At 47.9% G+C, this 11,340-nt stretch overlaps 1 protein-coding gene and 1 pseudogene across 8 annotated transcripts in view; one reads left to right on the top strand and one right to left on the bottom strand.

Moving 5' to 3' along the window:
* Positions 1 to 243: 243 nt before the first annotated feature.
* The window catches only part of Pou6f1 (POU class 6 homeobox 1), a 28,035-nt gene continuing 16,938 nt past the window's right edge, over positions 244 to 11,340 (top strand). For 3 of the 8 annotated variants that reach the window (XM_074083373.1, XM_074083378.1, XM_020161971.2), the window contains exons 1-3: positions 244 to 540; positions 9,030 to 9,122; positions 10,452 to 10,647. In XM_074083373.1, the coding sequence (XP_073939474.1) occupies positions 9,069 to 9,122; positions 10,452 to 10,647 (250 nt within the window). In that variant the 5' untranslated portion in view covers positions 244 to 540; positions 9,030 to 9,068. Of the gene's footprint in view, positions 541 to 5,260; positions 9,123 to 10,451; positions 10,648 to 11,340 lie in introns of those variants that run through there. The other 5 variants (XM_074083377.1, XM_074083375.1, XM_074083379.1 and 2 more) reach the window with 3 other exon arrangements.
* On the bottom strand, positions 4,343 to 5,228 carry LOC109685234 (ATP synthase peripheral stalk subunit d, mitochondrial pseudogene; annotated as a pseudogene).

Raw genomic sequence — 11,340 nt, 5'->3', positions numbered from 1 at the left:
CTTCCCCACCCCCTACCTCTTGCTTTGGGCTCCCCAGATCCCCTCCCTTCCCGGACCGCCCGCCCAGCCCGTCGCCCCCGGCGGCTGGCGCGGGCGGTGCAGCATGCGGCAAAGCTCTTTGCATAAATTATGCTCATGACGCAGCAGCTAAAAAAATCCAAGTAGCAGAAGGAGGGAAAGGGGGGGGGGGAAGGAAAAAGAGGGGGGGCCGTGGAAGGGGGGAAAGCAGAAAATATATATACCTGACCGCCCCCCCACCCAGCTTTCCCTTCCCGCTTCCTGGCCGTGCCCCTCCGCCCAGCTCAGCCCACCGAGCCCCCTTCGCCTCTGCCCAGCCCTGGCTGGGGGCCCGGGGACAGCGGCGGGTCCCGACCGGCTCCCGGGCCGGGCCGAGCCGAGCCGAGCCAAGCCGTTCTGGCTTCTTTGTCTGCGGGCGGCGTCTGCCCCGGCCCCGGCCGCGGTCCCCTGGTCCGGGCTGTGAGATGAATCTCTAATCGGTGTGGCCTCCGGGCACCCGGGGCGAAGGCGGCTCGGGCTCGGGTAAGTAGCGGGGTCCGGGGCGGGGAGGGGTTTGCACGGAGGGGGAGGGGGCCGGGCAGGGGAGGTTTCGGGTTTGGTTAATATGCAATGCCCGTAATTAGCATAATTTATATATTTATGATAAAGAGAGAAAAAGCCGCGGGGGCCAGGGCAGCGGGATGCGGGGCCCGGGCGGTTGGGAGCTCCGGGAGTGGACGGCGCGCGGTGCCCACCTGGGGCGGCAGGACCCCCGGGGCCGCGCCCTCGCCGCCCGCGGCCGGATTGCACCCGGACCGAGGGGCGGCCACCAGGTGCACGCGGTGGGCCCCCTGGTCCTGGCCCCTCCCGTCCTGCGCCTGGAATCCAGGTGGGCTGCGGACCACTCGGGAGGCTGTAGGCACTGACCCCGTGGCGGCCGGGAGCGGATCCCTCCTTCCAAGAGAACCGGACGTATGGGTTCCCGGCGACTAGGGCCACCTGAGGCAGACAGGGCGGCCTGTCACAATTCTCCCGAGCGATCCTACTGGGGCAACTCCGGGTTAAAGACCTGGGTGTTGCCAGAGGGTGGACCGGGAGTGGTGGGAGGGTCGCCATGGACTTGAGCATGAGCGCTTCATAAATATTTAATCACAATATTATTAATAATAATAGTCACCAAAATGGGCCCAATATGTGCTCCCTGGGCATTCGCACCCGGAAAGTCCAAGGGCGCCCCAGGGTGCCCTCTAACCTCCGCTTTAGCGTTGAGATCTCCCACTGCTGTGATTGAAGCTGGGACTGCTGAACTGGGGAGAAGAAAAAGCTGTCACGAAGCTTTACTGGACCAAAGACAAGAGGCGCTTTGCAGACATTGTAGCCTCATCTACTCTTCCGGATTCCTTGTTCCCAAAGTAGAGGGCTGGTTCATACGTGTGCCCCTCCTTCCCTTATCTTGGTAGTCTAGATCAGCCTACGTAGACTGGCAAAGGCCCTCTGAGAAATAATCCCATGTATTCCATTTTGATTGCAGCCCTGGTCCTCAGGATGATGTTTCTGTGATTGGGACCTCCTTACATACTGCTCTAGAACTTCATTCATTCCTTCATTCTTTCTGCAAAAATATCCATCAAGTGCCATACTCTGAACAATTCACAGGAAGCCTTCCTGTCTGGAGTTTACATTCCAGAGTGGGCAAGGACATACATAAATGTGAAAACAAACCAGAAAATACCATAGAGCGAGTGTGTGTGTGTGTAGTGAGCAATTTTTTTTCTTCCTGGAGGCACCACCTAGCAATTAGGGAAACTGAGGCTGTGTTGCTCAGTGGTAGAACATGTAGTATGTACAGGGCCCTGGGTTCAATCCCCAGCCCCACATTAAAACAAACAAACAAACAAACAAGTGGGGTGCTGGTGGCTCACACCTGTAATCCTAGCTGCTCAGGAGGCAGAGATCAGGAGGATCAAAGTTCTAAGCCAGACCTAGGCAGATAGTTCCAAGATACTATCTCGAAAAAGCCCTTCACAAAAAAGGGCTGGTGGAGTGGCTCAAGGTAGGCCCTGAGTTTAACCCCTGGTAGCACCCAAAAAAAAAAAAAAAAAAGAAAGAAAAAGAAAAAGTGAACAAATGAAAGAAAAAAAAGAAAGAAATTTGCTCTTTCAAGGACTCTCTGCTTTTTTTATTATTATTATTATTTTTGCAGTACTGGGACTTGAACTCAGGACTTTGTGTTTGCTAGGCAAGTGCTTTACCACTTGAGCCATAATCCCAGCCCTCTCTGTTTTGTTAAAAAACCTGGAAACAGCCAGGTGCCAGTGGCTCATGCTGTAATCCTAGCTATTCAGGAGGTAGAGATCAGGAGGATCGTGATTCGAATCTAGCCCAGGCAAATAGTTTGAGAGACCCTATCTCATCAAAATAAAGGGGCTGGTGGAGTGGCCTTGAGTTCTGAAAAAAAAAAATCTGGAATGAGATTGCATACCCCTCCCCAAGATTTAATCAGTATAAAATTACAATAGGACCTGGCACAGTGGCTCACTCCTGAATCCCAGCTACTCAGGATGATCCATGTTTGAGGCTGGCCCAGGCAAAAAGTTAGCGAGACCTCCATCTCAATCAATAAACTGGACACGGTGGACTGAGCCTGTAATCCCAGCTACTGATGTGGCATAGGTAGGAGGATTACATCTAAGGCAGACCACAGCAGTACCCTGAGACCCTATCTGAAAAATAACTAAAGCAAGAAAGGGCTAGAAGTTCATAAAAGCACTTGCCTAGCAAGCTTAAGGCCCTGACTTCAAACCACAGAATGACTAAAACCAAACAATATTACAAGTAGTTCTGGGGGTATTGCTTAGTGGTAGAGCATTTGAACATGGTCATGTTCAACACCCTGGGTTCAATCCCCAGAATAAACAAATAATTAAATTATTATAATGATCATCTATGTTTTTATAATGCTTTACAAATTTAAAACATGATATATGCATGCTTTACTTAAAAATACTGAAATTGGGCTGGAGGAGTGACTCAAGTGGTAGAGCACGTGCCTAGCAAGTGCAAGGACCTGAGTTCAAACCCCAGTACATCCAAAAAGATTAAATAAAATATAATAGCAATAATAATAACACTTATATACCAATTCTAAGTGCCTTATACAAATGTTACCACTTCACAGTTGGATGTGGTTGGTTTACACCTGTAATCCCAGCCCTCAGGAGACTTTGGCAGGAAGCCAGCCCAGACTACACAAAAAAAAAAAAACCCTGTAATAACTTGTGAGGTGGGCACTATCTATAATTTAGCTCCACTTTACAAATAAGGAAACTTTTTTGGGCAGGGTTGTGGTGGGGGCAGCACTGGAGTTTAAACTCATGGCCTCACGCTTGCTAGGCAGGTGCTCTTACTGCTTGAGCCACTCCACCAGCGCTTAGGTAAGGAAATTCCCACCTGTGATAGAAGCCGTACTTAACCTGGGTCTTCCACTTTAAACCTGATGCTCCGCGAGGTGGCGTGGCCCACTGTAGTCCCAGCACTTGGGAGCATGAGGCAGGGAAGTATGTTGAGCCCAGGAATTCAAGGTCAGCCTGGATGGTATAATAAGACCCCATTTCAGATAAACCCTACACTCTTCCTGAGTCATAGTGAGAGTCAGTGACCCTGAAGAGGAAGGAGGACCCAGAAGAAACTGGCCAAGGGAGAGAAGGCTGAGGACTGAGGAGTTAGACCAGCACTTCAGGAAAGGGTTTGTAATCAGGGTTTTCCAGAACTCAAATCTGTGTTGTTGACAAATTTTTTTGTTCATTTATTTAATTTTTGCAGGGCTGGCGATCAAACTGAGGGCCTCCCACATGCTAGGCGAGTGCTCTACCACTGAGCTACCTCCCCAGCCCTGAAATCATTCTTAAGTAGCCCCAGTACTGGGAGTGGGCAAAACAGTTGGAATAGGATGTTTGGGGGAGAAAACAGAAATCTGAACAGGCTGAGTGCTCTGGCTGTGTGACTTAATGTCTTACTGGGTGTTTTCAGCTGTGTTCAGAACCCCTGTTACACACTAGGCACCACACTGGGTACGAGGGACAGGGTGATCAGCTTAAGTGGTCCCTGCTCTCGTGGAGCTTACAATCTAGTGGGGAGCTGGGCGGTGGTAGCTCATGCCTGTAATCCTAGCTACTCAGGAAGCAGAGAGCAGCCTCTGTTCAAAGCCAGCCTGGGTAAATAATTCTTGAGACACCATCTCCAAAAAACCCATCACACAAAAAAAGGGCTAGTGGAGTGATTCAGGGTGTAGGCCCTGAGTTCAAGCCCCAGTACCGCAAAAAAATAGAAAAAAATCTAGTGGGAATGTCTGTTTTTTATTTTTCACTTTTCATGGGCACCCTTCACCCTTTACCCTCAGTCCCTTTGAACACAAGGGAATGGGGACAGAAGAAACCACATCTAAATGTGCCTGTATGAAACCTTTACTATTTCACTTCAGGTGTCTAAGATTACTAATGGTAGGCTGGAAAGGGAATTCACTTGCTCACTACTGCCTTTGTTTTTTTTTTTTTTTGGTGATACTGTGGTTCAACTCAGGGCCTTGTGCTTGCTAGGCAGGTGCCCTACCATCTGAGCCATGCTCCCAGCCCATTTTCTTTGCTTCGTAGTTTTTTTTTTTAATAGCATTACTTTTATTTTTATTGTCCAGAGCTTGTGTAATGTAAGAAGCAGAGCTTCCTCCTGGACCCAATTTCATTAATTCTCAATTGGCTGGGGAGGCCAATAGGGATATTTCTTGTCTAATTTTTTTTCTGGGAAGACTTCAAGTCCTCAATGGTCATCTGGTCGAAAGGAATTATGGTCTTCATTTTCTCCAGCTGTTTGTTATATTCCGCAACCCTCACTTTTGAAAGAGACACCAACTCAGCACACTCTTTCACATCTTCCTGTTCTTCAGCATCCACCAGGGCAGTATATTTATCCTCTAGCACAGGAATCGTTAGGGCATTAAACTTCTCTTCAAAGACATCCACCAAGCCTGCCTTCACCACATTGGCCTTATAGTACAACAGTCGATAGCTGGTGGTTTCTCAGGTAGTGTAGCCAATCTGGAGCTGAGGGTCTCATTCCAGGACTTCAGAGAGTTAGCAAGAGCCTTTTGGTTTCGGGGTATGATCTCCCCCAAAAGCTACTATCCAGTCAGTGGCTTTTAGAGTAAATTTGCACCCAGCCATGTTGGGATCCTTCACCGACCTGTAGTTTTTTTTTCAATAGTGGCTTTTTTTTTTGCCAGGGGCTAGCCTCCTGTCATGATCCTCCCACCTAAAGCTACCATTTTCTAAGCACTTAGTTGGTGCCAGGCATTGACGTAAATATATTTTTTGTTTTTGCTAATTGTTTGTTAATCTATTTAATTCATTTTTTAAAATCTATTTAATTCATTTATTTTTGAGACAGGGTCTTGAGGCCCAGGCTAGCCTCAAACTCATTTGGGGTTTATTTATTTATTTATTTTTCCTTTTTTTTTGGCCTCAAACTCAAAAATCCTCCTGCCTCAGCCTCTGGAGTGCTGGCATTACAGGTATGCACCACCACACCCAGTCATTGTAAACGTTGTACATGTGCAGTTGCCTTGTTTTTTTTTTTTTTTTTTTTGGTGTTGGGGACCGAACTCAGGGCCTTGCACTTGCCAGGCAAGCGCTCTTCCACTGAGCTAAATCCCCAACCCCTAAACTTTGTACATGCATGAATTCATTCAGTCTTCACAATAGCCCTAGGAAGTTGCAGCTATTTTTTTTCCATTTTTACAAATGAGGAAACTGAGGCATGGAAGTTAAATCATTTGTCCAAAGTCCCATACCTGGTAAATATCAAAGCTGACATAAGCACAGTCTGCCTCCAGAGTAAGCTCTTAATCCTAATACTATGTGTGAAAGAAAGGCCTGGGTCCCATAAACTATCAATGACTACTATTCTTCAGCTAGTAGGATGAGAAATTTGTGTCCCAGGGCCAGGAATGGAAAGAGATGGAGGACATGAAGAAAATCCACTGGGCCAAGACACCGTGAAAGAGCCTGGAACAGGGCAGATAATACTTACCTGCAAGAGGGGGCATACTAAAGCTGTGTGGACCAGGTGGTAGCAGTAAGAAGGGGGAATACCCCATCTACTAGCACACAGAGCCAATAGGCTTTGCTGAGGATGCCAATGGAAGATGGAAGAGGAGACGGCCACAGAGACTGCGAGACATCAATGGAAGATGGAAGAGGAGACGGCCACAGTGACTGCGAGACATCTGTGGAAGGCTGATGTTGCCGTTTGCCGAGATGGGGAAGGCTGCAGGCAGAGGGAGCAGTTTTGGGTAGAAGTTGGGAGTTTGGTTTTCACAAGCATATGAAGTGATTATGATCAATCAGTAGGCAGTTGGATAGTCTAAAGTTTCCAGATGGAGTCCAAATGACTCCAGGTGTTTAAACAAATTTGGGTTCTGTAGTTGTCAGACTGGGTGAGATCATCACCTGGGGAGGGAGGAATGGAGAGTGGACTGGCTACACAATTCACCTCAGTCCTGATAGCAGTCTCAAAGTGACACTTGCCACTGCTTAATGCTCCTTGCATATGGCCATGGCTAGTAGCAAGGAACCAGAGGCTACAAGACTATGAGCGAAGCTTTTGGTTCCTCTACAGCAGATACAGCAGTGATGCTCCTGCCACCTTCCTTCCAATGGCCTCCTTTAGAAGTGGAAATTCCTCTCCCATGAAATGTACATATCAATCTATCACAGACCCCAATTCCCTTTCAATCTTTGTCTCTGCCTCTTACTTCAATTTGCAAATGACTTGTTCATTGGCTTCTGTATATAATGACTTTCATAGTTCCTCTCAATTCCCAACCAGAGTGGTGGTAAATTGCCAAGTTCTCCGAAAAATTCAGGGAAGACTCCCATGATCAAAATCTGGGAAGGACATAACTGGTACTGCTAGAGCCCCAGTGAGGTAGGCAGATACTCACCAGTTCTTCCAGAAAATTCCTGTGCCCCACTGTACCCCCTGGCCTACTGAAAATGAAAAGATCACTTACTCTGCTTTCAAATGATGAGGTATCTCGAATTACATGTTTTTTCCTCCACCGCCTCTCTCGGAGTGTTGGGAAGGAGAAGAGAAGGAATGTCCTTGCCTGGTTGACCAGGGAACATTCTGCCCAGTGAGTGAAGATGTTAAAAACCCCAGCAACTCCACTCCTAGATACATACTCAAAAGGCTTAAAAACAGGCGTTTAAACAAGTTGTACACAAATATTCATAGACATACTATTCACAATAACCAAAGGTAGCAACAGCCCAACTATCTATCAACTAATGAATGGAGAAACAAAATATAGTAGATCTGTACAATAGCTATGAGAAGGGATGAAGTTTTGATACATACTCCCACATGGATGAACTTGAAAACATGCTAAGTTAAAAAAAAGGCCATGTATTGTACAACTCCATATATATAATATCCCAAATAGGTAAATTCATAGAAAGAAAGCACATTAGTTGTTAGGGCAGGGAGGCAGTTAATAGTAGATGGGGGAGTGTCTATTAATGAATGTGGAATTTCCTTTAGGGTTAATGAAAATGTTCTGGAATTAGAAGTGGCAACGGCTGCACAACTCAGGAGACAGAAGTCAGGATTGAGGTTCAAAGCCAGCCTTGGGCAAATAGTTTGCAAGGCCCTATCTTGAAAATATCCAATATGAAACAGGGCTGGCAGAATGGCTCAAGTGGTAGAGTGCCTGCCTAGCACATGCGAGGCCCTGAGTTCAAACCCAGTACTGCAAAAAAATAAAGAAGAAAATGAAACAAAACAGCAAACATCTTAGGGAGAAAGAAGAAAAGGAAGAGATAGGATCCATAGCATCTTTTTTTTTTCTTTTTTCCAGTTCTGGGGCTTGAACTCAGGACCTTCACCTTGAGCCACTCCTCCAGCCTTATTTTTGTGAAGGGTATTTTGAGACAGGGTCTTATGAACATCTGCCCAGGCTGGCTTTGAATTGTGGTCCTCTTGATCTCTGCCTCCTAAGTAGCTAGGATTACAAGGCGTAAGCCACTGGCGCCAGCTCAGAGCATCTTTCTAAGTTTAGTTTCCTTAACTGTAATGTGGTGATGACATGTCCCCACCCCCCAAAACTGGCACAAGTGTTATATAAAATGCTTAGCCCACAGTAGGCACTGAAATGAAATGCTCATTGCCCTTTCCTGTGTAAATATCTAAACCCATTTGCCCCTTTATTTCCCCTATTTTTCCTCTGTGGTTTGTGGCTCCAGTCAGACAACCTGTCCTCACATGGGGTTCGGCCACTCCTTCTTACTACATGTGGCAAGCTGATCCACTACTGAGGATGTCCTATCTCCTGTGGACAGGTTGCTGTGGTCCTTGGACCACTGCCACAGAATCACCTGAGAGTTGATTCTGTGGAACCCACCCACTGAATCAGACTCTGGACTTGTAGGGGGAGGGGCCTGGGAACTGCATTTTTAGTAAGTACTCCAGAGGAGGATCATGCATATTAAAACTTGAGACCAACGGTTAATTTATGACTTTACTGTCTCTTTTGAGAAGGCTGACCAGATTACACCTCCACCCCCATCACCACTAAGCACTCCTCACCTTTGTCTAAGGTTCTAAGTACCTGTCATATTCACCATGGGCACTGCAGGGCATGCTGTGCATGGTCCAGGAGACATATACACACTCCCCCCCAACCCCCACCCCTACCCCCGCTCTGCCCCAGAGACAGATGCCTGGTCCTGCCTTTTCTGTTTTCTGTGGGTCACTGTACACACATATGCTCCTGGCTCCTCCTGAGTGCAGGTTCTCCTGGAATGCCGTGCGGACTGAGACCCTGGTGTTCTTAGAATCCTGTTTCCTTTGCTTCTCCAGACTCTTGGGAGAGCCTAGCTTCTCTGTCCTCCTATCATTGTATTTCTGACTTTTCTAGGTGGTCTGGGAATTATCTTGCCATGTCACATTAGCCTTTGCTTTTCCAATTCCATCTCACCCAGGATGCTCTAGGTGTGGGCCAGCCCCCACCCCACCCCGCAATGACCATGGATCCTGGAGCCGGGTCCGAGTCATCTCTGACTGTCAACGAGCAGGTATCTTCTTGGGGGAGAAGGGGTTGGGGTGGTGAGGGTGTTGAACTGAGGGCTGTGGGCAAGGGAAGAAGACTCCACAGAGTCCCTCACTGTCAGTTTCTTACCAAATTTCAAGGTCGCTTTACCTGTCCAGAAGGAGTTGCCAGCTAAAGTTTCTCAGAGGCTGAGTTTGAGAATTTAAGTTGTGACTTTAAAATTGAAATTAAAATACACATTATGTATAAGTTTATAGAATAAAGGTTTGGATATCAGGTAGTTTACTTTTTTTCATCTTGCTTACATGTATTTTCTAATTTTTCTGCAGTGACTTTATTCCTTATGTCATTTTAAAAGGAGAAAAAAAGATTAACATCCCTTAAAATATAATTGGATTCGTGAAGTCCCTCATTAGTCAGGCTTGAGTTGGCCAAGGGAACTGGTTTGGGGAACTTATTTTACCCCTACTCTCCTAATGGGTTCCACTGTTCCCTTTTCCCCTTTCCGAGAACAACTTCTGGCTGGATCCAGTTTTCTGGCTTCAGGAGTATGTTCTGGGAGTGGTTTCAGGCACAGGCCAAGTTCACAAAGCTTTTTAAAATACAGAGATCACCTCGATTCTTGAATGGCCCAAATGGCAGTATGTCAGCACTGTGGCTGAAGAACTGAGGGCAGGTCATGTGAACAAAGGCCCAGGGAGCCCTGCACCATGTGTCCTTCTGGTCTGAGCATGCCCACAATGGAAGGCCCATAGGACACCAAGCTTGGCCCAGGACAGGGCAGAGTGAGGCCTGAGAGACTGCATCTTCAAGATTCCTGAACCTTCTTTCAGGAAGTTAGCTCACATTCTGACCCTTTACCCCAGAGTTTTGAAAGCTTAACAGTTACTCGGCATTGTGGAGCATTCATTTTCTACCCCTTTATCTTTGGGGAACTTCCAGATGGTTTCAAGGGAAGCAAAGATACATTTGTGTCATGGCTCATCCTAAGCTGTGGATACTGTGCGAGGAGCCTTCAAAGCCACATTCCAGTATAATAGCAGCCAAGAAGATGTCCTTACAAGCAGTGGGACAGGCCATTGCCTGCTCCCTGAACTGAGTTCAAGAAGGAGAGCAAATAGGAATATCCCCCACGTGATTTGTTCCTCTCAGCTTGCATCAGTCACCCAGGCCTGATTTCTTCTAACAGCTCCTTCTCTGGAATCAGGACGCTGCAGCTTGGTCCAGGCTCTCCCAGAGCACACTTTCTCTGTCTAGGAAGTCTGCATCTTGAAGTGGCCTCCCCTCTCTCCCTCAGCCACACCCGGAGCACTGGCCCTTTCCCCCAGCAGTGTCCCCTCTCTTCTGCTTGCAGGTCATTGTGATGTCAGGCCACGAGACCATCCGAGTGCTGGAAGTTGGAGTGGATGCCCAGCTCCCTGCTGAGGAGGAGGGAAAAGGACTGGAGGGCATGGCCACAGAGGGCTCCCAGAGCCGAGGCCCTGCTGAAACCAGTGAACCTGCTGGTGAAACTGGGTCAGACAACCCAGACCTCTCTGCAGAGGCAACTGGTATGAGAACATTGCTCTTATCTGGTATTGCTTCCGTTGAGTCCCTGCTGTGGTTCCCTGGTGAGCCAGCCTGGACCCAGGTGGCATTAGGGTCTTGTGTTTCTGTCCACTGGATAGCCTGTGTGTACAGTCTGTGCTTCTGACCAACTTCCAGGGCTGGTCTTCCCTGCTGGTTTCTGGAATGTACATCACTCCCAGGCCTAAACTGGGGTGGGTTGGGGCGAGGTGGGAGGAGATTGGCAGGGCTCAGCCTAGAGGGTCGAAGAGGCTCCTTGGCCCAGAACAGAAGGAACTGGATCCTGCTGGCCTTTGCAGCTCAGTCTTTTTTGTGGTAGATACCAGAGATCTAGGAGCTGAGGATGGAAGGGCATCTTACTTTTCTCATATTATGGACGCAGATTAGATAGAACCCTGCAAATGCCTGCTCCCTCCTCTCAGCAGGTTTATGGGTGAGATCCTTCTCCAAAGATAACCTCCAGGTGTGACCTGGCTGCTCCTGCTGTACAGCCATGAGAGAACCAGGGCTGCTTTAAAGGCTGAGCTGTGGACCCAGCACTGCTCCAACCATGAGCCACTCTTTCACTGACTTCCCATACCAACACCTTGCATAGTGGTGTTTCCATTTGCAGAGAGTCTTGGGCCTCCTTTGTCAGTTCTGAACACCATCATTCTCTCCGTTTGCCTTCTGCTCTG

Source organism: Castor canadensis, chromosome 8, assembly GCF_047511655.1.
Source record: "Castor canadensis chromosome 8, mCasCan1.hap1v2, whole genome shotgun sequence".
NCBI classification, from domain to species: Eukaryota; Metazoa; Chordata; class Mammalia; order Rodentia; family Castoridae; genus Castor; species Castor canadensis.
The sequence above is the reverse complement of the archived record's forward strand: the minus strand, read 5'-3'. Positions and strand labels throughout refer to the sequence as shown.